General features: G+C 35.7%; 1 protein-coding gene across 1 annotated transcript in view; it reads left to right on the forward strand.

The window, feature by feature from the left end:
• The window catches only part of LOC150100499 (E3 ubiquitin-protein ligase RNF13-like), a 249,565-nt gene that overhangs the window by 195,946 nt on the left and 27,359 nt on the right, over window positions 1-26,260 (forward strand). Inside the window, exon 9 of the mRNA XM_090403100.1 lies at window positions 24,551-24,644. Coding sequence (XP_090259226.1) covers window positions 24,551-24,644 — 94 coding nt within the window. The remainder of the gene's footprint in view (window positions 1-24,550; window positions 24,645-26,260) is intronic.

The following is a 26,260-nucleotide window of genomic DNA, read 5'->3' on the forward strand; positions in this document are numbered from 1 at the left end:
GTTGAAGAAGCTTAGGAATGTAGGAAAGAGTGCTGTAAAAGGAATTAGAGATGATAAAGGTGACATGAAAACAGGAGAAAAAGATATCCTTGAAGTATGGAGTAATTATTTCGAAAAATTGCTAAATGAAACAAGCAGTGATGACAGCACAGTGATAAAAAAACACCGACCAGGCATGCAGTCAGGATTACATATCCATACTTGAAGTGGAAAAAGCCATCAAAGGCTTGAAATGTGCAAAGGCAGCAGGAGTAGATAATATTCGACCAGAAATGCTGAAGTATGATGGTATAAGAGTCTTCCAGTGGCTGCACTGCATAGTTCAGAAAGCCTGGACAGAGGGACAAATTCCCGATGATTGGAGTAGAGCTCTCATAGTACCCATATATAAAAAGGGAAATATAACTGAATGTGAGAATTACAGAGGTATTTCCCTACTGAGTGTTCCTGGCAAGATCTATGCAAGTATACTTGAGAAACGGTTGAGAAGAATTGTGGAAGAACAAGCTGGATTCAGGCCAAATAGAGGCTGTCAGGATCAGATCTTCACTTTACGACAAATAGTCGAGAAAGCATGGGAATATAACAAAGATCTGTATTTAAGTTTTGTCGATTTGGAAAAGGCATATGACAAGGTGCCAAGAGAGAAGCTATTCAATACCCTGCAGTTATATGGTGTCAATGGGGCATTATATCAAGCAATACTTAGTCTTTATTTGAGTTGTAAGTCAGCAGTTATAATTGAAGGAAGTACCGGAAGATGGTTTAATGTTAAATCTGGTGTGAGACAAGGATGTACATTATCCCCTCTGTTATTCATCATCTATATGGATCACATTATGAAGGAATGTGTTATTAAACCTGACATCAAAATTGGAGTTGTTAATGTCAGCTCTTTGCTTTATGCGGATGATGTTATACTTCTAAATAAATCCGCTACAAGTCTGCAAGATTCTCTGACTAAATTGAATAGCTGTTGTAATAGAAATGGTATGAAGGTCAGCAATAAAAAGACAAAGACAATGAAAATAGCCAGAATCATTGAAAATTTCAACTGTGTTGTGAATGGAGAACCTGTGGAACAAGTAAAACATTTCAGCTACTTAGGCACGATTTTTACTGAAGATGGTAAATTAAATATAGAAATAGACAACAGAATCAGCAAAGCTGTTATGGTGGGAAGTCAATTGAATAAATTCATATGGAATAAGAAAGAAATTAGTCGGAACACTAAATTAGGTATACAAGACACTGTTCAAACCAGTTTTAACTTATGGATCTGAGAGCTGGGTCAGAAGTAAAACACTTGACCAAAGACTAGAGACCGCAGATATGAGAGTCCTGAGAAAGATTAGAGGTGTGAACAGATGGCATCAATGGCAATATCATATTAAAAATGAGGATATTAGGAAAGAACTTGACATTGTCAGCATCCAGGAATGTGTTAGCAGAGCTAATCTCAGGTGGTATGGTCACTTAAATAGAATGGGAGAGGAAAGATTAGCAAAACATGGTTCTCTGCCAGGTTGGCAGGAAAACGACCCATAGGAAGGCCAAGATATATTTGTACCGTATCAATCCACATAGGTGGATTGATACGGTACAAAGTGCCTTAGACAATAGAAATATATAAGATCTGATAATGTTGGAGTCTTGACAAGTAACAGACTGATTTGGAGGAAAATTGTAGATAGGAAGTTAGTAATGATGTAATTTTTTCATGTAGTACTGTCATATCCTGTACACCCCTTGAGGGTACATGGCAGGAATTTGATGATGATGATGACTTTTTAATGGTCCTAAATCACTACAGTAATTTACCATTAACTTTTGTTTAGTAAATACTTAATTGTAAAGTTGTCAAAGATAAACTAAAACATTACTAAGTAAACCTGTGTAGGAACTGTTTCAGTATAAAAGATAGAAACACTTGAAATGTAGGAAGTGGCATGAGTCAGCTGTTGTTTGGTTCCTGTTAAGTATGCCATGTGAAAAGTTCCCCTTCCATCCAGCTCTGCTAACGCATTCCTGGATACTGACAATGTCAAGTTCTTTCCTAATATCCTCGTTTTTAATATGATATTGCCATTGATGCCATCTGTTCATGCCCCCTTAATCTTTCTCACGACTCTCATATCAGTGGTCTCTAGTCTTTGGTCATGTGTTTTACTTCTGACCCGGCTCTCAGATCCATAAGTTAAAATTGGTTTGAACACTGTCTTGTATACAGCTAATTTAGTGTTTTGACTAATTTCACTCTTATTCCATATAAATTTATTCATTTGGTTCGTATATTCAAATTACTCAAAGGTGTAAAATTTGGAATAGGAGGACAAGACTTATGTCCTACTACTACAATCATGCATTCCGCAACAGCTGTAGCAGAAAACTAGACATTCAATAGATCATCAGCACTGTTTTCCCATTGTAAATGTGGGCAAAAAAAGTTATAAATTATTTATAAAAAATTATATAGTAAAAACATATATATATTGGTGTCCTAAACACATCAGTTTGATTGGATTAGTTTGACATAATAACCAATCACAGCCACCGATTTCTGGGTGCTATTGTCTCAGTGCATACCTGCCTCACCTTCTGGATGGTGTAAAACCACTGGAATGCTAAGAATTTGCATTCCAGTGGTTATATATTATATTTTTGCATTTATTCCTGTTAAAGGCAGGAGTCTTTTAACTCCTGTAACTGTGCCATTTTGTATGCCTGTTCAAAGGGCTCAGAGGTGTCTGTATTTGTGATCACACACCCCGGCTATTAACACAAATGTGATGCAGTGCTTGCACGTCAAAAATTGTCCTCTTCATGAAGCATTAGTACATTGTGTTTAATTTTAGGAATCACACAAATCCAGGAAACAGTTACTGGAATTTAACAGGAATAAATGCAAAAATATAATATCTGTGATGTTGTTATTCTGTGGGTGTGCCCCGCACACCCTGAATATTTGCACCTGTTATGTACATCTGGTATCCATGTTTCCTCTCCGATTGCAGTTATATTTTAAACATATGTGAATTCTGTAATTAGTGTGTATGTAAAGCATACACACTGATCTTACCATGTCCATCCAAATATAAATACTTTCATTACAAATTATAGATATTGGATATAGCATTTTATTCAGTCTAGAAATGATATTGGAAATGAAATAGAATATGCTATCCTAGAATTGTCAGCATACAGAAATTATATAAGCATAATGTATGCTATCCCATCCTTTTGTCTGTGTCCAGCGCTTTATGTTAATAGTCAGTAGTCAGTCATGGAGAATAAATTAACTATGTATGTTATTTTATTTTATTTACTTAGAATATTTCTGATTTCATAACCGTAATGATGCATTGACTCACAATTTACTTTATGGTTGGCATGTTGCGCATTTCAAAGAATGTAGCTCAGGTATAAAAAAAAATATGTATATAATTATTTACTATAGACATATAAAAACATGTACAACTCAGTATCAGTTATTCTCTTTATCTCTCTAAGGAGATCTGACATTCAAAATTTCTGCAGAATTCTCTTATTAATTACAAAGGATAACTATATGGTCATTCTAGAATTACATAATATGAGTGCAAAGAAAGTATGGTCTCTCTCTCTCACTCACACACAGTGAAATTCATTTTTGAGAGATGACATCAGATACTATACAAAAAATGAACATGGCATTCAGCTAAAAGTTGTATAGTTTCTCCTGACTAGATGGAAACTTGTTTTGCAGCATTTATTTCATCATTGTCTTCTCTGTGTTTTTCTACTCGTTTATTCATTCAGTCTGTCCTACCTGTCAAATTCCTTGGAATACAATAAAAGTTAAAAGATCTTACTTGATCATTATTATACTTGCATGGGTCTTGTATCAATGAAGTTTCATGAATAAGATCTTTCCTTCATTTGCTTCATGGGCACTTAAAATAAAAGTTGACCAAAACAGTTCCTTTATCTCTTCGATTGAAATAGTTCTTAAAAATAACTGTAAGTTTCCAATTCATGCTAAGAAACACAGCATTCAGGACGATAAAAATTCTTAATTTTAAACACTATCTAGTGTTTCCTCCTTCAATTGCCTTTGAGATTCACAACTTTTTTTTTTTCTTCTTCTTCCTATACCAAGGATTTTCAAAAAAAATGATCAAATACTTAAAATTCTGGTTGCTACATCTATTTTCCTAAACAATCGCTAAATCATCACTGCTCAAATGGAACATTTAATGTCTGATAAACATTTTTCCTTCTATATGAGAAACTTCTTTTATCAAGTTCAAAAGTCCCTTTAATTTCTTACACAACTGTTATTCCAGTTGTAACACAACAGCTAATATTTAAAACATCTTTTTCTATGCAAGACTGTACTAATGGAACTTTCCTCCAACTTGTTCCAAAAAATCTTCCATATTTCTTCATATCGCTTTCATAGTTCTCTCCTCAGCTGTTTAATAGTTACCATATTCTTTTCACTCATGCATGATCCAACACATACATAAGACTTCACTTCATGACTGAGAAAAGCTACAGCCATTATATGGTACCTCACAGTGCTTTTCTTGAAACTTTCAGTGAACTAGGTGTCTTTTTAATATCTGGATTATAAAATACACAAACATTAAACTATAATACTTATTTTAGATACACACTAACTTACGAGTGAATCTTCGACTACATTCACTTTGTTAGAAATTAACCCTACACATAAACACAATATATTAACAAAGCACAACCATATATGTATGTATAAAAAACAAACAATTTTGGGCTTTTATCTCACAATATTTTTGCACTGACAACAGAAACTGGTGATTTGAAAGTTTACATTTATTTAAGTAAATGAAATTACTGTAGTCTGTATTCATATACTAATGGTTTATGCTGTCATTGAATGGTCAGTCATAAGAGAAATCACTAATGCCTGGAACTTTGTTTGAAATCGGTTACTGATGGCAATATTAGATTGTATTCCTGGGGTTTTGGGGATATAGTTGGGTGGGGAAATAGCTGAATTATGAACTTATGCAGGGGACTTCAGAAAAAGAATGTAGAGGAGATATAGAGAACAGAGTAACCCCCCAGCTACATGAGGAGTATAAAGCAATAGCTAGGAACGCGATTGAAAGTATTGAAGAAAGAGAAATTGGCACATGGAAGGAGATTGGATGAGGCAGCAAAATAAAATCCAAGCAGATTCTACAGTTAAGTGACTAACTCTTGCACACATCCCTTTTATTTAATAGAAAAATGGGTGAAATATGGAAGACCAACTTTAGACTTTTTCTGTAGACATGATAACATCTGTGATGAAGTTATAGTGGAAATGTTCAAGTGTTTTGTCTTGTATTTCAAGATGTATAGAGGAATAATGTTGAATAATAGTAGGAAATAATGGATACTTGCAGTACAGAATAGTGAATTAAGTAACAAATACTAAATCCTCTGTTTACAAAGTTAAAATAGCACCTCATTAAATTGCAGAATATATATTTCAATCTGAATATCACAGTTCATCTTTAGTGAACAGACAGTTCAAACAGAGTAGAATAACAAAAAAAAAAGCTAATGACACAAGCTATTTGATAGTGTAATATGGTTGAGAGTGAAACGTGGAAAAAAAAAACCTCATGTAACTAATAAATAAGACTTCCACATATTAGGTAAAGAAAGACAGTAATTACAATTCAAGTTTGGGTGATGTGGTAGCCTTTCAGCACTGTTTGAACAAATGCATTAAATTTGATGCTGCAGCAGAGTAGTAGACAAGTTTTAGAACAGAAGATTCTGTCTTCAGCATCAGCTTCTTGTTATTATGAATTATCTACACATAAACATAAGAGAATTAAGTATAGTCTCTGGGAAAATAGCCCTACACTCATTTCCGACAGAGTTCCGAAGATGGTCACACGACTAAAACAGTCCCACATCCCGTTAACCCTGCCCCAGTTGCCACTATAGTTTTACCCTTCCTCCCCCCCACAAAAATGTGCCCTAATTCAAAATAATATATATATACATTTATATATATATTATTAACATTAACCTGGGTTATCCAAACTTATTTCCCACGTCAAAACATACACCCACGTTCTCGCCCTCTTTCCCCCCCGCTTATAAACAACCTTCAGCGAGATCATGGAAGTGGAAGACATCGTAGATTCAAAAAAAGGTATGTACCAAATTTTTCCACCTATTTCATTCTACCTTAATCGCCTTGTATACTCACCAATAATGCCCTAAATATCTATATCCCTCTTGAGTATTGATAGCTATTGTAGTTAAATAAGGGTCACTCCTAAACAAAAACAGGCTATAATAGCCATAATTATAATACATAAGAGAATATCTGGCAATATATTAAATATACTTTTCTTGTGTTTACGTGTAAGTAATTCATAATTTCATGTCAAGTTTCTCTCAGAAGTAGTTCCTTGCCATGCTAAACCAAATGTCTTGGGTTTTTTAGATGAGGTAAGATTGGTGTTCATATGGATCTAGGCGAGATAATGCATAGGGTTAGATGGTGGGAGAATGACAAGTTATACCTGTAAACTGAGTTATGTGAGGAAGTGAAAAGGAGATTTTGCATGGTGAGTTGTTGGAGTGGAATGTGTTGCCAGAATGGGTGGTTAGTCTTTCTCAACAGAACTTCCTGTTGTTCCAAAGCAAGAGACATAACAAGGAAATTGGTAAACCCATGGGAGAAGTAAAGACCATTTATCCTTTGTAGAAAGTAAGAAAGAAGAGTGTGATGTGGAAAAAAATATGGGCACTAGATTATATTTCTGAAGGATCTTAGAAATTGATTCTATGATCCAGGCATAAGGATTTGAAACTGTTAATACAGTTGAGGGTTAGGAATGGTTTGTTGGTTAATAGGAGCTACCAAATTGTGTATGGGTGCAATATCTCAAAAAAAAGGTGACAAGCAAAGTACCGGAATGTTCTGTTCTAAAACACTGTTGTTCTGAGACACTGTATGGATAAATGAGCATGGCATTTCAACATTGCTAAGTCATGTACTTAGACCAGAGAAGATGGAACAAGATATCTTGTATTGGAGAAACTTAGTTCTGGGAGATAGGGAAGATAGAAGGATCTGGAAGTGTTGGTGGATAAGGAGCTGAGGAAATACGTTGCAAAATTCATTTTAAGTTTCTGAGAAAATTGGCACTGTAATGAGAATGGGACTGACAACTGGAGATAAAGAAGCAATAGTCTCACTGTATAAGGCACTAATCAGGCCAAATCTGGAATTTTCTACATAGATTTGATTACCTAGATACCTATGTGATAAATGTAAGAGTGCATAGGAAGACGTCTGAGGACTGGGATGTTGAGTATGAGGACAGATTAAAAGAATATGCTTGTCAGAATTCAGCAAGATGGAGGGAAGAGGTGCTGTGATTAAGACGTAAAAGTTGGTGAGGGGAGCCTGTCAAATGGATCTAGGCGAGATAATGCTTAGGGTTATAGATAGTGGGAGAATGACAGGTTATACCTGTAAACTGAGTTATGTGAGGAAGTGAAAAGGAGATTTTGCATGGTGAGTTGTTGGAGTGGAATGTGTTGACAGAGGGTGGAACATGGGTGGTTAATGCTCTAATGCTGAATGTTTTTAAAGCAGTGTAATGATCTGTGAGAGTTTGGTCTACTGAAAAGAGTTGTCTGACTTCTCTACAAGCCCTTCTGAATGCCTGCAAACCTTCCACTAAACACATGAATAATACTTCTAGAATATTGCCAGCCTGTTTGCTGAGTGGTGACTGTATCTCTTCTCCAACCAACAGGCTGTGGGTTCAAATCTTCGATGTTTGTGATTGTCATTAGGTGGGAGACGAATTTCATTGATGTGATGTAAGTTCCTTGTTTGTTCTCTAGAGTATGGTTTCAAGGGTGGGGGGAATAGAAAAAACAAATTTAAATTAATGAAAAGAAGGAAAAAATCTAATTCTCCAACCCTATCAGTTTTTGCTGATATTGTTTTCATCAAAACTAGCAAAATGACTTATTCTTTCTCTCTCTTTCTCTGTGTCTAAACACACAAATGCAGTCTTCTTATGACAGTATTCAAATCTCTAGATGAGATTGCTTTGGAGAAATGTAATCTGCAGTCTTTCATGGTCTAACATCGTCATAAATAGTACTTCCTCATCCAAAAAATTTCTCTTTCTTCTAGTCTTCTTATTTTGCTTTTGTTGTCCTATAGACATAAGGTCAAAATCCATCTTTTTCAGTTATGTGTCTTTTAAAACTAATTCTCTCTCTCCTGCAGCCATCTTTATTTCTTTTTTCTGTCAATTTTTACCAAGCTAGTTTATACCTTCCTCTTTTTTCCTTTCCATGTCCTTGTTAAAGCTACCCTTCAAATTTCTCCTCAGTATGTAACTAAACTTCAATCTCTGTCCTTTTACTTCATTGGCAGTACCTTTTTGTTTTGTCTCTTTATGTAATTCATTGTTTGCTATATATTATGGCTGAATATTTTAAGCATTTTCTTTAAAAACTACTTAATTTGATTGTTTCTTTGTTAGTTTCCATGTCTTTGATCTATACAGTAGTGCCTTCAGTTTGCTATTGAAGTTTATTTTGGATTGATTATGAAATTTTAATAATTTTTCTTATGTTTTTCAATTTGCTAAAATAACAATATTTGCTTTTATCAGTCTTTGTGTTATGTCCTTGTCACTTCTACCTTCTTTATCAATATTAGCTGCCAAGTCAATTTGAATTTCTTTCTGGCATTTCAGAGTCTTTTGTTTTATTCAAATTTTAAGTCCAACTTTTTCAACTCTTTTATAATACATCATCATCATCAAATTCCTGCCATGTACTCGCAAGAGGTGTACAGGATATTATAGTACTACATGAAAAATTTACATATTACTAACTTCCTATCTACAATTTTCCTCCAAATCAGTCTGTTACTTGTCAAGACTCCAACATTATCAGATCTTATATTTCTATCGTCTAAGGCACTTTGTACCGTATCAATCCACTGATTTCTTGGTCTTCCTCTGGATCGTTTTCCTGCCAACCTGCAGGAAAATAAGCAATCATTCCTGGATGCTGACAATGTCAAGTTCTTTTCTAATATCCTCATTTTTAATATGATATTGCCATTGATGCAATCTGTTCATGCTCCTAATCTTTTTCAGGACTCTCATATCTGCAGTTTCTAGTCTTTGGTCAAGTGTTTTACTTCTGACCCAGCTCTCAGATCCATAAGTTAAAACTGGTTTGAACGCTGTCTTGTCTTGTAAACAGCTAATTTAGTGTTCCGAGTAATTTCTCTATTATTCCATATGAATTTATTCAGTTGACTTCCTACCATGCCACCTTTGTTGATTCTGTTGTCTATTTCTATATTTAATTTACCATCTTCACTAAAAATCGTGCCTAAGTAGCTGAAATGTTTTACTTGTTCCACAGCTTCTCCGTTCAAAAAGCAGTTGACATTTTCGATGATTCTGCCTATTTTCATTGTCTTTGTCTTTTTATTGCTGAGCTTCACACCATATCTATCACAACAGTTATTAAATATAGTCAGGGAATCTTGCAGATTTGTAGCGGATTTATTTAGAAGTATAACATCGTCTGCATAAAGCAAAGAGCGGAGATTAACATCTCCAATTTTGATATCATGTTATTACCACTTTCCTTCATAATGTGATCCATATAGATAATGAATAACAAAGGGGATATTGAACATCCTTGTCTGACACCAGATTTAACATTAAACCACCTTCCTGTACCTCCTTCAATTCTAACTGCTTACTTACAACTCAAATAAAGACTAAATATTGCTTGATATAATGCTCCATTGACACCATATAACTGTAGTGTATTGAATAGCTTCTCTCTTGGCACCTTGTCATATGCCTTTTCCAGATCGACAAAACTTAAATGCAGATCTTTGTTATATTCCCATGATTTCTCAACTATTTGTCGTAAAGGGAAAATCTGATCAGACAGCCTCTATTTTTCCTGAATCCAGCTTGTTCTTCACCATGCTTTTCTTCCAGAATCCTTCTCAACCATTTCTCAAGTAAACTTGCTTAAATCTTACCAGGGACACTCAGTAGGGAAATACCTCTGTAATTCTCATATTCAGTTTTATTTCCCTTTTTATATATGGGTACTATGAGAGTTCTACTCCAATCATCGGGAATTTGTCCCTCTGTAAAGGCCTTCTGAAGTATGCAGTGCAGCCACTGTAAGACCACAGTGCTTCAGCATTTCTGGTCGAATATCATTTACTCCTGCTTTCTTTCCACATTTCAAGCCTTTGATGGCGTTTTCTACTTCAAGAATGGATATGCATTCCCGACTGTATGCCTGTTGAATGTTTTTTACGACTGTGCTATCACTGCTAGCAATTTTTCGAAGTAATTACTGCATGCTTCAAGGATATCTTTTTCTTCCATGTTCATGTCACCTTTACCATCTCTAACTCCTTTTACATCACTCTTTCCTCTATTTCTCTTCTTCAACAACCTCCAGAATATTTTGACACCTTCTTGATATTTATTTTCTATGTTCTTGCCAAAGTCCTCCCATGACTTTTGTTTAGATAGTTTTACACAGTGTTTAGCTTTCTTACATTTGTCTCTGTATTCTCTAAGAGCACAAGCTGACTTATTTGCTATGAACTTTTAATATGCTTTCTTCTTTTCCTTCACTACCTCTTTAACTTCCTGTGTCCACCATGGAGTTCTGATTTTACTATCCTTACAGACAACCTCCCGACATGCCTCTCTGACTGAATCAGTCAAGGTTTTCTTCAAGGCTTGCCACTGAATCTCCAGGGTTTCATTCCTGTTCTCAAACTCTTTAATTTTTTCTTCAATAATCTTTGTGTATTTTAGTCTACAGTTCGCATCTGTGAGCTGCTCAACTTTTATTCACTTTAAAACTTTCTTACATGTTATTCTTTTCAATATGAAATTCAATTTTATCCTGCTCAAGACTAAATAGTGATTACTTCCAATTTCAGATCCTCAGTACACTCTGGTGTCCTGCACCATGAAGATAACAGCACTATCAACAATAACATAGTCAATGAAACTTTTCTTATTCCTAGCCTCTTCTCTCCATGTGAATTTGTGCACATTTTTATGTTGGAACATGGTGTTAGTAATAACCAGTCCATGTCCTGAGCAGAAATCCAACAGATATTTGCCATTATTATTAGTTTTGCTCTTTTCACCAAATTTTCCCAAAATAATTTTGTATGTCTGACAATCATTTCCTACACTGCTATTTAGATCCTCAACAAGGACCAACTTTTGCTTTTTCATTGTGTCAGTTGCTTTCTCTGAATCCCTAAAAAAAATTCCTCCACTTCTACCTTAGTAGAACTTTCTGTGGGACCATAAGCACAAATAAGTCTCATTGTCCAGTTCCCTATTCTGATATTTGCCCACATCACTCTACTTGAGACTGCCTGGTATTTAGTGTTGATTACTATGGCTATTCCTTCTTTTCCTTGATTGTCATTGCCTGAATATAACATTTTGTATTTATTGCTCAGAAAGATCTCACCAGTTTTTGTCTTTTTTGTTTCAGACACCCCTATTATGTCGATCTGGTACTTTTCTAATTCCTCAGCTAGCTCCATTTCTTTGCCGTTCAGGCTTCTTATGTTGATAGTACCAATCTTTAACTCTGGTGATGTTATGTTGGGGGTTTGTTTGCAGATTTGTTCCAGTAGCTGACGTTTCGCTGTTCGCCATGGTTTCCCAGCGAAAACAATGGGATCCTTGTTTAACCGGGCGACGCCCCATCCGGCATGAAATTTTGTCATGTTGTACCATCATTTTGTATTTTGGTTTAAGCCAATAAGAATACAATTTGGTTGGGTAAATCCCAAATTACCAGTCCATCCTCGTTCGTTCAGTATCCAGGTAGATACCCAACAGGGTGCACCAAGAGAAGGTGAGGATTGGACATTAGGTCAGAAGCCCTGATCAGTTCTCTGCATTCTTAAAGGCTATGTGGAGGTCTCCCTGAGAGGAGACCTCCACATAGCCTTTAAGACGGGAGGAATCTTTATCTGGACGATTTCATTCGAAGGTGAGTTAGATTTTGTTTATGCATTTATTTTATTCTCTCTCTCTCTGACACACACACACACATATATATATCAGGTATTCCATAGCTTCTAATAGCTAGCCATAATGACTAACATTGCTGTCAGAATACTCTGCAAAATCTATAAACTTTAGGTTAGGGTCTTCAACGCATGGCCTGTGGCCCGCCGGCCATTTTGAAAAAATAACTACTTAACATTAAAATGCAATTAAATGAAAAATAATTTAAATGAAGCCTGCAGGCCACTAAGCTAAACTGTGGTATTTATTAAGCTATACTATAAATGCTTTCCAGATTCACAAGGAATGCTGTGCATTTGATACTTTACATAAAATCTTATAAAAATAAATGTTAAATAGAGACATGCTTCTTCAGCCATCTACCAGCACCAAGCGGTACTTAAGTACTAGTACTAATGTCGCAGGTAGATGGCTGAAGCAGTAGTTCGTTCGAGTTCGCTGTCTGGTGCCTTCGAGAACCATCTCGATACTTCGTTATTTTCATATAAATACAAGAGGATCTCATCCACAGTCAGTCAGTCGTAAACAGTGTGATATTCATGTATAAGCACATGTAGGTTCATCGTGTCAGTCATAGCCTATTGTGGTTTTATATTGCCGGACTTTTTTCATTAGTGTGAGACATATTCAGTGGATAATAACGTTACAATGCCATTTTGGATCATTTTTTTTGGTTCACCTTCCATCACTATGGCGTCTTCGAGTAAAAAGCGTAAATCAAGTGATTCTTGTTGGATTTTTAATTAAAAGTGGACCACTTTGTACTTTTTTGTGCCGATCGACGATAAGCCAGCGTGTTTAATTTATGGTGAGTCAGTGTCAGTATCAAACAAATACAATATAAAACGACACTATGCAACAAAGCATGCATCCAATTTCGATCACCTTCAAGGGTGGCTTCGTGTAGACAAAGTAAACCATCTCCAAACTGATTTAAAATGCCAGCAGAGTACGTTAAAAGACAGAGGGTAGAAAGCGAAGCGTGCATCAAAGTAAGTTATGTAATAGCTGAAAAAATTGCTAAAAAATCAAAAACCTTCTTGGATGGTGAGTTTGTGAAGGAGTGTTTCATCGCTGCTGGGAATATTTTGTACCCAAATAATAAGGAAGTGTTTAAAAAACCGAGTTTGTCTGAGGTAACTGTAGAACGACGTGTCGAAGAACTTGCCAATGACATTGAAGGAACTTTTAAAAAGCGGTCGTCCGAATTTAACTCATATTCACTTGCTTTAGATGAGAGCACAGATGTGAAGGATACAGCACAAATGGCTATCTTTGTCTGTGGCATTGTTCAACAATTCAATGTGACAGAAGAACTGCTAGTGCCCGTACCTATGAAGGGAACGACGAAAGGCACTGATATTCTTGAAACTGCCAAGTAAACCTCCAGCATTTCGACTTCAGCTTGACCAACCTTGAGGGTGTGGTAACTGATGGTGCCCCTGCTATGGTGGGAAAGAACGAAGGGTTTGTTGCACGCTGCTACGGAAAGAACCGGAACTAGAAGGAAAAGATTTCGTCCATTACGCTGTTTAATCCACCAGGAGAATTTGTGTGTGAAAACTATTGGATTTGAGAATGTCATGAAAGTTATTGTGACTGTCGTCAACATTTTTAGGGCAAGAGGATTGAATCATCATCTATTCCAAGAGTTTTTGACCCAAGAGTGCGAAGTGGATCACGGCGATATGGTTTATTATAGTGATGTGCGTTGGTTGAGCAGATGGAAGGTTCTTAAAATAGTCTTTGACTTAAGGAGCGAAATTCAGCAGTTCATGCAAACCAAGGGGAATCTGATTGTGGAGTTTAACGATCCGAAGTGGATGACAGACTTTGTGACCATTATCTCGTTTCATATGAATGAGTAAATACGCGGCTACAATCCAAAGATCATCTGGTGCACACGCTGTTTGATCGCATCAAAGCTTTTGTGGCCAAGCTAAACTTTGGGAGGCACAACTTGCAAAAAACGACTTAAACTCATTTTCACCTTCTCGCTGAGTCCAACTGTTCATCTCTTGTAGAAAGTTTTTAACTTGGGTATATTATGTATTCAAGATACCAAGTAATTTTATATAAACTTGGTTTTTAATCCTATTTCCCAAGTGAGCAAACAGACATGTAAGTCAAGTTTGCGCCTGCACGTAGTGCAAGTCTGAGGCAACTCGTGGTAAAAGTGGATTAAGCTCTGATCACTTTCATTGGTATTTTTCCCTTAATGTAAAGCACATCCCTTTGCAGAGATGTATGATGCTATGCATTAAAGGCAGTGGTCACTACCCATACCGGTTTCGACCTTTATTGGGGTCTTGTCAATGGAAGCCAGACCTGACAATGCTAAGGTTGAAGTAATGCAGAGCTTATGAATTCTACCTATACAAGTTGCCACATGGTGCTTTGACCTTATTCTGTGACCTATTTCATTTGACTCTCATCCTGAGATTTTATTTAATAAGGTCAAAGCACCTCGTGGCAACATGTTTAGGTAAAATTCGTAAGCTCTGCATTACTTCAACCTTAGCATTGTCAGGTCTGGCTTCCACTGACGAGACTTCAATAAAGGTCGAAGCCGGTACGGGTAGTGACCATTGCTTTTAATGCATAACATGATACATCTCCGCAAGAGGATTTGCTTTACATTAAGGGGAAAATACTAAGGAAAGTGATCAGAGCTTAATCCCCTTTACCACGAGTTGCCTAGAGGGCACTACCATGAGTTTCCTCAGACTTGCACTATGCACAGGTGCAAACTTGACTTACTTGTCTGTTTGCTCACTTGGGAAATAGTTTTAAAAACCAAGTTTATATAAAATTACTTGGTATCTTGAATGTTCGTCTCTTGAAATACGCAAAATTAGCCATATTGTGAAGTGGTGAGTTCGAAGAGAGATTTAGTGATTTTCGTAACCAACAGTCTTCTTTAGATTTATTTTCAGTGCTATTCAGTGTCAATGCTGCCGAAATGCCAGGCTCAGTACAAATGGAGCTGCTCGAACTCCAAAACAACTCTTCTTTGAGAGAAAAATTATTCAATGTGCCCTTTCTTACATTTTACAAAGACTACATTTCTGAGGACACATTCCCTAATCTTCACTGGCGTGCTTTGTTAGGAAGCACATAAAGATGTGAGCAGTTCTTCTCCAGAATGAAACGTGAAGTCCAAGACAAGAACTCAGATTACGGACCGATATCTCGAGAATACTCTGCGCATAGCGACTTCCAGCATTGATGATAACATCGACAAGCTGGTCAAGGAAACATATTGCCAAGTTTCCCATTGATATTGTAAAAAATGAACGTTTTCTTCATTATATTATCTTTTTTCAAGTATTGATTGTGTTTACTTATCATGAACCCGATTCCTACCTACGTTCTTAAAGCTGAGTTTGTGTATTTTTATAGGATTTTATGTAAAGTATCAAATGCACAGCGTTCCTCATGAATCTGGAAAGCATCTTACAATTCTAAATACCGCAATATAGCTTAGTGGCCCACAGGCTTCATTAAAATTTTTAATGCAGCCTGCCCTGTCTGAAAAGCTGAAGACTCCTGCTTTAGGTATATTGCTTTGAATAAAAATGTTATGTACTGTACAGCTATTCTAAAACCAAATTGCTTGCATCTTAATATCTTTTCTTTCATTTTTATTCTATTTATCAAAATTTTTTATGTGTACTTGACAGTGGATAATTTTCTTCCACTTTTTGAATTTCGCGAGATCTCATTTCTTTGGAATTGCAGATATAATTGTTCAGGTATTGTTTCTCTCTCCAAACAATTTTCTAGTCTGAACTAATTCTACCTTCTGGATTTCTTCTGCTAATAATGTAATTTGTCTGAGATTTAGCATTTTCAGACTGTTTTAATTTCTGTTTTCTTTTCTGAGTTTCCAGTTCTTTTTGAATAACAATTATTGGTGCTTTTTATATTTCTTATTACCTGAACAGTCTATTTCTGTCTCTTTATATATACTATACCAAATGTCTTTCTCCAAAATTTGAAATCAGTTACTTATCATAATAGAAAAATTTTCTTTCATTTCATTCATTTTTAACTTACATATATATATATATATATATATCTTATCCTTCCTTTTTGATTTTTTATTTTCCGATTACATCATCATCATCATTATGCCTTAACATCTGAGAGTCAGCTTCTAAAACTATCTTTGATTGCCATGTGGCCAGTTCTTTTGTTTTGTTTTCAACCTCAGGTGTTGTCTGGGTCATTTTTTTTATACAGTAGAACTCGGTTATAACGATCACGGTTACAGCAAATTCACGTTTATAACGAATAATTTTGAAGGTATATTTGAATTACATTTGATTTAATGCATGTATTTCATGTTTATTACGAATTCGTTTCACGGGAATAACGAACGAATAATACGCTTTAGTCGTTCCTTTACTGACATTTCGTACGTACGCATTTTCTGGTTGTGGAAAAATGCCCGGAGTCAAACGGAAAATTTTATCGGTTTCCAAAAAAGTAGAAATTATACCGGAGGTGGAAATAGAATAAAAATGAAAGAAAAGATATTAAGATGCAAGCAATTTGGTTTTAGAATAGCTGTACAGTACATAACATTTTTATTCAAAGCAATATACCTAAAGCAGGGTCTTCAGCTTTTCAGACAGGGCAGGCTGCATTATAAATTTCAGTGAAGCCCGTGCGCCACTAAGCTATATTGCGGTATTTAGAATTGTAAGATGCTTTCCAGATTCACGAGGAACGCTGTGCATTTGATACTTTACATAAAATCCTATAAAAATAAACAAACTCAGCTTTAAGAGCGTAGGTAGGAATCAGGTTCATGATAAGTAAATACAATCAATACTTGAAAAAAGATAATATAATGAAAAAAAAAACATTCATTTTTTACAATGTCAATGGCAAACTTGGCAATATGTTTCCTTGACCAGCTTGTCGATGTTATCATCAATGCTGGAAGTCGCTATGCGCAGAGTATTCTCGAGATGTTGGTCCGTAATCTGAGTTCTTGTCTTGGACTTCACGTTTCTTTCTGGAGAAGAACTGCTCACATCTTTATGTGCTTCCTAACAAAGCACACATCTTCAAAGCATGCCAGTGAAGATTAGGGAATGTGTCCTCAGAAATGTAGTCTTTGTAAAATGTAAGCAAGGGCACATTGAATAATTTTTCTCTCAAAGAAGAGTTGTTTTGGAGTTCGAGCAGCTCCATTTGTACTGAGCCTGGCATTTCAGCAGCATTGACACCGAATAGCACTGAAAATAAATCTAAAGGTTACAGCAAATTCACGTTTATAACGAATAATTTTGAAGGTATATTTGAATTACATTTGATTTAATGCATGTATTTCATGTTGATTGCGAATTCGTTTCACGGGAATAACGAACGAATGATACACGTTAGTCGTTCCTTTACTGACATTTCGTACGTACGCATTTTCTGGTTGTGGAAAAATGTCGGGAGTCAAACGGAAAATTTTATCGGTTTCCGAAAAAGTATAAATTATACGGGAGGTGGAAAGTGGCCAATGAAATCTGACATTAGCAAAGAAGTATGGTGTCCCCATCTACAATATCAACAATTGGAAGAATCGCGAGTTGAATCTGAAAGCTTTTGAAAACAATTTATCGAAGTGTAAAAAACTTAAAAAGTGTAATAAAAGTGACATTGACGAGGCACTTCTTTTGTGGTTTAAAGTGCAAAGAACTGCTGGCTTACCTATTAGCGGACCAATTTTGAAAGTTCATGCTGAAAAATTTGCTGTTCAACTTGGTTATAGTGATTTTAAATGCAACAATGGGTGGATTGATCGCTTTAAGAACAGAAACAATGTTGTCTACGCAAAAGTAAGTGGTGAGGCGTTGTCCATTGACAAAAACGTTTCTGACTGGATCAAGAATGTATGGCCGGTCCTCAAACGAAGGTATGGATACAACAACATTTATAATGCAGACGAAGCAGGGTTTTTTTAATAATTTAATGCCCGATAAAACTTTTCAATTTAAAAATGAAAAGTGCATTGACGGAAAACTTATCAAAAATAGACTCCCAGTTTTAGTTTGTGCGAACATGACCGGTAGCGATAAAAGAAAGCTTCTTGTAATTGGAAAATCGACAAAGCCTAGATGCTTTAAAAACATAAAGAAACTTCCCGTTGATTATACAGCAAATAAGAAGGCGTGGATGACATCTTCAATTTTCAAAAATGAAATTCGGAAGTGGGATAAAAATCTTCGCAGTGAAAACCGGAAAATTTTGTTATTGATAGACAACTGTCCTGCTCATCCTGTAGTGGCTAATTTAACAAACATAAAACTTGTTTTTTTGCCACCGAATGTGGCATCTGTCTTGCAACCACTTGATCAAGGCGTAATTAGATGTTTTGAATCTCATTTTTGTCATCTGTTAGTCTTGGAACTGATAGAACGCAGAGAAAAATCATGGAAAATGCTTATGCTTATGACTCGAAGATCAGTGTACTTCACACAATACGTTTAATGAGTGATGCTTGGAATTTGGTGTCATCATCTGATACAAAACTGTTTTAAGAAAGCCGGTCTTGTGGAATACGAGTGCGAATCTGAAGAAGATGAAGAGGATAACTTACCGTTATCAGCGTGGTTAAAAGCACGAAACTTGAACAATTTTGAAGTGTGCGCAGAGATTGATAATTTTATAGACATTGATATTATATGTATATATGCACATATGTATTTATGTTACCCAATATACTTATGCTGAGAAAAATCTGAAAACATTTTTAATTCACTCAATTCATTCCGTGGAATTCGTTATAACCGAGTTCTACTGTATATGTTTTTTATGTTAAGCTATCTCCTTTAATAAGGTTATTCATTTCACAAAAAAAAGTTTAAAAAAAGCTACCAGTAAATCACTTTTCTCCAATCTTTGCTGCATTACTTACTTCTCTCTCTCTCTCTCTCACTCTCTCTCTCTCTCTCTCTCTCTCTCTCTCTCTCTCTCTCTCTCTCTCTCTCTCTCTCTCTCTCTCACACACACACACACACACACACACACACACACACACACACACACACACACACAATCTGCATTATTGTTATCAGCCTGTTGCATTCCACTGCTTGTTTATGGGTCCCAAGGTTGCAGTTCTGCAATGAAGAGCATGCTCTAGTGGTTAGACCCAGTCATTCATCAGGGTATCCAATTAGCTACCAGTACTTGGCATTCATTGCCCATTCAAAGCCTTTATGTTGAATCAAATGAACCCCCCTCTATCACTTAGATGAAAACATTTGTCTCTTAATTACGAGGGTGGTCTGAAAAGTTCTCGGCATTGACCATAGATATGGCAACACTATAATAAATTTAGTTTAATCCTTTATCCAAGTGTAAACAAACAAAGTTTGCGCCTGAAAATATCTTCAGGACTGGGGTAAGGTAGTGCAACACCAGGCATCTCCGTGCGAAGGTGGACCAAGCTCTCATCACTCATTGTCTCAGTATCTCCCATGATGCAAAGCCCATCTCCTTGCAGACATGTGCTGCTATATTATGTATACTGCTTTGCATTATGGGAGATACTGAGACAAGGAGTGATGAGAGCTTGGTCCACCTTTGCTCGGAGTTACCTGGTGTTGCACTACCTTACTCCAGTCCTGAAGATATTTTCAGGCACAAACTTTGTTTGCTTACACTTGGATAAAGGATTAAACTAAATTTATTATAGTCTAACCAAGTGAAAAATAAACTTCCAAGATGGCAACACTATATCGGCAAGATTTTTTTTTTTTCTAAGTTGATACATCTGTCATAAGCATCCATGTGAAATTTCAAGTCATTCTATCAAGTAGTTTGTTTTATACAGCTGTCTGAAGTAAAAGTGTTGTCTGTATCCCTTGAAATGGATAAAATTTGAGTATCATGCGGTTATAAAATTCTTTGTAAAAGAAGGTTTAACGCCAAAAGAAATTCATTCGAAGTTCATAAAAGTTTATGGGCACTCTACTCCTTCGTTTTCGACAATTAAGAAATGGGCTGCTGAGTTTAAACGTGGCCATACCAGCCTTGAAGATGATCCACATGAAGGACATCCAAAAAGTGTAACAACACAGAAATCATTGATAAAGTGCACGATATGGTATTGGATGACCGGTTAGTCAAAGTGCATGAAATTTCTGAGACTATAGGCAATCCAAAAGAACATGTAGGATATATTTTGCATGAAGAATTGTAAATGAAAAAGCTTTGCGCAAGATGGATGCCGTATGCTTGCTCACAGCAGATCAAAAACGCACTCGCATGAAAATCTCTGAACAGTGTTTGGAGCATTTTAACAAGAATAAAACTGATTTTGTGCAGTGATTTATTACTATGGATGAGACTTGGATTCACCATTACACATCAGAATCCAAACAGCAGTCAAAACAGTGAACACAAGCCAGTTGTTCAGTGCCAAAGAAGACAAAGTCTGTTCCATCAGCAGAAAAGGTGTTTTGGGATGCTAAAGGCATTTTGTTTATTATCTTGAAAAGGATAAAACAATAACTGGGGAATATTATTCCGATCTGTTAACCAGACTAGACTGAAAAATTCATGTGAAAAGACCGGTTTGCAGAAGAAAAAAATCATCTTTCATCAGGACAATGCACCTGCCAACAAAGGTGTTTTGGCAATGGGAAAATTAAGGGAACTGCACTATGAATTGTTGGAACATCCACCCTATTTCCCCAGATTTGGCTCCCTCTGACTTCTATCTCTTCCCAAAACTAAAACTCTTCCTCGTTGGTCAGCGTTTTTCATTCATTTTAGAAATTATGGACTTTACAACTGTGTTATAAATAACTATTTTAATTTCCCAACTTTTTAACCTTCATATGAAGGTCATCATCTGGAGTATATACAAATATACAAGGACAAGCCGAGTTACATTTCACACAGTATGCTAAAGAAACAATGATTTGATCAACTGTTATTCTACTGGCATGACCTCTAGTGAAAATATAATATATATACAAAAAAAAATACAGATAATATTAAAAAATTAATTAATTATTTAGAAACTATATCAAAGCTGAATTCTATTTAAGATAACATAAGAGAAACATTCTTTCATATATTGTTATATTAAATTTAAGATTCTGGATTATCTATAGTCCTGTTTATGGAGAAAGGTTCCGTGGGTAGAATATGTGCCTTCCATATGCTTGGGATTTTTAGACCACCATTATTGTTCAGATTAGGATGGTTGATAAGAATCTCACAGACTACTTCCTTAAATTTATGTTCATACCATGTTTTGGTGTGATGTAAACAGCTGGTGTTTTTCCAGTCAGTTCTGTGTGAAGTGTTCAGGGCATGAACAGAAAGGCCAGCTTCACCATGGTTATTGTATTTAATGTGTCGTTTATGTTCCTTTTGTCTCATAGGAATTGTGTGTCCTGTTTCCCCCTATATATATGGTATGTTACAGGTGCAATAAATACAGTATACTCCAGGGTGGGCCAGTAGAGGGAGTGGGTCTTTGGATGAGTTGAGTAAGCTTTTTAATTTTGCAGGAAGTTTAAAGGTGGTTTTGAGGTTGTATTTTTGTAGTATTCTGTTTATTTTATTTAATGTCCCTTTAATGTAAGGAATGGTTATAGTTATATTGTAGTCTGGTTTATCTTGTTTTTTATTGATGTCTTGTAGAGAATTTTGTTAATAGTGTTTTGGCTGTAACCATTTTTTAGAAAAGTATTGCTGATAAATTTAAATTCGTCTTTAAGCGCTTGTTCATTGGAGCAAATCTTCAAAGCCTTGTTTTTTAGAGTATTAATGACACTTAGTTTTTGTGTTGGGTGGTGGTAGGAGTTTATGTGTATATATTGGCCAGTATGTGTCAATTTCCAGTAAACTGTGAAGGAAGACGTGACGTGTATCTTGATAGGTCTTGAACTGCCAGAAGGAAGACATGTGACAAGTGTATCTAGACACAGAAGTGTGTTCTGCTTTTCAATCTCAATTGTGAACTGTATGCATTTGTGTTGTTTGTTTCGGTGGCTAAGGAAAGTATCTAGTGTCTGGCGGCCATGGGGCCAGATTGCGAAAACGTTGTCAACGTATCTAAGCCAGACTTTGGGTTTTAAAGAAGAGGAATCTAGAGCATGTTGCTCAAAATGTTCCATATAAAAGTTAGCAATGGGGGGGGGGGTAATAACGAGCCCATGGCTCTGCCTTCTTTTTCTAGGTAGAAAGCATTTTGCCATACAAAATAACCAGAACGTAATACATGCACGGAGAGCACCGTGATATCTAGAGGGAATTTGTCCTTTAAAAGAAGGCTTGAGTCATTGATTGGGACATTCGTAAAGAGGGCAGAGATGTCAAAACTGACTAATAAATCATCTTTATCTAATCTAATGTCTTTGATTATGTTTATGAAGTGTTGCGTGTTTCTAATATAGGAGGGGGGGAATGACCTACTAACTTCTTGAGTGTTGCTGCTGATTTCTTGGCTAGGTGATAATTCCACTAAATTCGCCAACCAACTGCTATATCCTCTGAACTGTATTTGCAACTTTTGCTATGTGACCTTTGAACTTCAAATTCCTATCCACCATTATGCCAAGATCCCTAGCTCATCAATTTCTTGTAGCATAACTCCACTAATGTAATATGCCACTCAAAATTTCATCATGCCAAAGTGCATTACTTTACACTTGTTAACATTAAATTGACAGCCATTTTTCCACATTTTCTGACCATATTTCCAGTCCATTCAAATCATGGACTGGAAATATGGTCAGAAAATGTTGACAGACAGATATTAAAAAGTGGTACACCACCATGTACCACTTTTTAATATCTGTCTGTCAACCATCCACTGATCCAAGTCAAGTGTTTATATTCCAATCCCATCTTCTCCAGTTTAGACAGCAGCCTTTCGTGTGATGTCCTATCAAATGCCTTAACAAAATCCAAGATTATCATAGTGTACCAATTCATCCAACCTCAGCCATAACATTGTTATAAAATACGAGCAAATTGCTAAAACATGACCTTCCTTTAATATACCCATACTGCTTCTTGCAGAGCACAGCTTGTTTGTCTACTAATTTCTATATGCAAGTTCTTACCAACTTCTCAAAAATCTTCATTGCCACATCAGAGTTACTGATAGGTCTGTACTTACACATCAGTTTTTGCACCACCCTTGTACAATGGAACTATCATACATTCCTTCCATTCTTGTGGTATCATTCCTGATCTGAGACCCAAGTTATACAAACATTTGAAAGGCCTAGCCAGTTTTGTTGAACATTCCTTTAGCAAATGTGCTGATATTCTGTTTGTCCCTATTGACAAATTCTTATCCAGGTAACAACTCTTCCTCATCATCCCATCATAGTTCAACTCCTTTTGTTTGTGAATTCATCATCATCATCATTAGTGTCCAAGATAAGATTGCACCTGTCAATCTTATCTTGACAGGTCCAATGGTATAACTCAGCAAATTCTCTTCCCCCAATTTCCTCTGTCTCTTGCTTCCTCCTTCATTTCCTGATATCTTCTTGTTCCCATTATATCATCAAGCATCGTTAGTCATCTTCTTCCTCTTGGTCACTTTCCTTCAATTTTCCCTTCTATCATTCTTTTCAGTAGGCTGTCTCCTCTTAATACATGTCCTATCCAGTTATGCTTTCTTCTTCTTATGGTCTTTAGTAAATTTCTTTCTTCTTCAACTCTTTGTAATACTTCTTCATTGGTGATTTTTTCAGTAAACTTTATTTTCTCCATTCTTCTCCATAACCACATTTCAAATGCCTCCAACATTTTAGCTTCTTTCTTCCTAATTGCCCATGTTTCTGACCCATATAAGGTCATACTCCAAATATAGCACTCAATAAGCCTTTTCTTTAGATTTTTATTCATTTTATTAATAAACAATTTTTTCTTGCTATAAAAGGCATATTTACCTTTGTTAATTCTTTCTTTTATTTCCATGTCACATTTTCCATTTTCTTGTATTATACTACCAAGGTATTTGTATTGTCTCACTTGCTCTACACTTTCTCCATTCATCATCACCTTGATACTTCTTGGTTTCCTGGAGACTCTCATCACTTTTATTTTCTTTACGTTAATTTTCATACCATATTTCTTGCATATATTTTCAAATTTTTGCATTAGGTGCTGTAGTTAATCTTGGGTATTAGCTGATATTGCTTGATCATCTGATTCTAATATTTTGTATTGTTCTTCCTTACCATAAAATAAAAATTGGTTTCCTGCATTATTATATATTCCTCAAATTCTGATTTGTATGCAAGTTGTTCTGGAATTGACAGACTTGTAACGAAACATGGTTCACAAAAAATTTTTCTCCCTTTAACCTCAAAATTAAAAATTTCCATTGCGGTAAAAATGTTTTATCCTTGAATTAAAAATTTGTATTATCTCCACTTTCCTTCTAGATTGTAAAATGTGTTCAAGATAGACGCCGTAATCGTCGTAATCGCCTTTCTAATCAGCATCTTAAACAGATTCCAACAGCAAAATTCTCAAAAGGTAAGTAAAAAAAAAAATAGTTATAACTTATTTTTCTTTTGCATTATTTATATAAAAAAGATCATATTTCTTTGTAAATTAAAGCAGAGTAAAATTATTGAATAATTATATTTTATTGATAATAAATTATCAAGCTATTGCAGCTTGACTGAGCAGGAACTTCTCAGTAAATACAGAATTCACACTTTTTACTCTGGTGTGAAGGACCTCAAACATTAATGCTTTGAATCCTTCCCTCCCCCTTTAAGATTCATTCTGCTGCCCTTTCTAGAACAAGTGCAAATAAATAAATTCGACATGAAAATGAATGTAAATTATTCATTGCTAAGTGTCACTTCTTGTATATTATTAGTGAATTTATATTTTAATAATAGGTTTCAAGTATTTATAGGAATGTATAGTGTCATTTACTTAATAGAATGGCTGAGCAACTGTTGTACTGTTATGACAGCTAACTTACACATACTGGCCACTGAATTTAGAAACCTTTATGCAGATGTATGTAAACGTCACTTACGCAGCATATATGCTGCGTAAGTGACGCAGTTCAAGTTCATCACCACGTGTTCTATGCAACTATTTAAGAATGCTGCTGGTCACTAATCATCAATAATGTTGATCATAATGGGAAAAACAAATTATCTTTTGGAATTTGATAAAAGACTTATTGTGGGTACCCATCTGGCTCGAGCCACAATTTTGAAAATGGTAGAGCTGATTGGTTTCTCAAAAGGGAAGATATCCCAAGTGTTTAATCAGCAGAAAAATAACCCATGGTGCCTGTGTAAGAGATGTAACTGTGGTCCTAAGACAGTCTGTGGAATGAGATTGCTGTCATCTGAGAATGCTTGTATGGACAAACAGAACATCCTGTGTGCAGCAATTGATCGAAGCATTTAATGAAGCTTGTCTCACCAAACTATGCACAGGGAAATGAAGAGGATCATCAGTATTGGCAGTTTATATGGAAACCACTGATTTTTGCAAAAAAAAAACAAAGTTTATAGAGGTGTCAGGAGCACTGTGACTGACTGGACACTGGAAGACTGGAAAAAAAGTCATGTGCTTCAATGAGCCACAGTACACCTCATTCTGTATCGAAGGTAGGCTAGCAGAGAGTAAATACTCTTCGATCAAATCTAAGCTGAAGGACTGTCTGGTGAACACCTGGTATGTATAGACATAGATGCAATCCAACACTTTGTGAAATCTATGCCAAACCACTATGCTATAATTCAGGGTAAAGTAGGTTCAATATGGTATTAAATAAAAGTTTATAATTCAGTGGTCAGTATGTGTGTCTCAACCATACAAAAGATTTTAAAAACAGTGTTTCATATTACAACTTGTCTTTCTGCCCCCCTCCCCACACACTTTTGGAACCTCTGTACTAGGATTCTTTTCTGATGGTAATAATTGCTTGAGTTTTTCATAATTGTGTTCAGTAAGTTTTACAAATAACTAAAGTTCACTGGAATATCACACCATAGTTCCAGCTTGAAAGAAGTAATATGAAATTGAATAATCATTTTTAATCATCAAATTTCTTGATATATAGCCCCAAGGGGTGTTCAGGTTACTGTGACAGCATTACATGATTAAATTTACATTATTAT

The sequence above is a fragment of the Typopeltis vanoorti genome, chromosome 13 (genome assembly GCF_054136105.1).
Source record: "Typopeltis vanoorti isolate ZY-2024b chromosome 13, IOZ_Tvanoo_1.0, whole genome shotgun sequence".
Taxonomy (NCBI): Eukaryota; Metazoa; Arthropoda; class Arachnida; order Uropygi; family Thelyphonidae; genus Typopeltis; species Typopeltis vanoorti.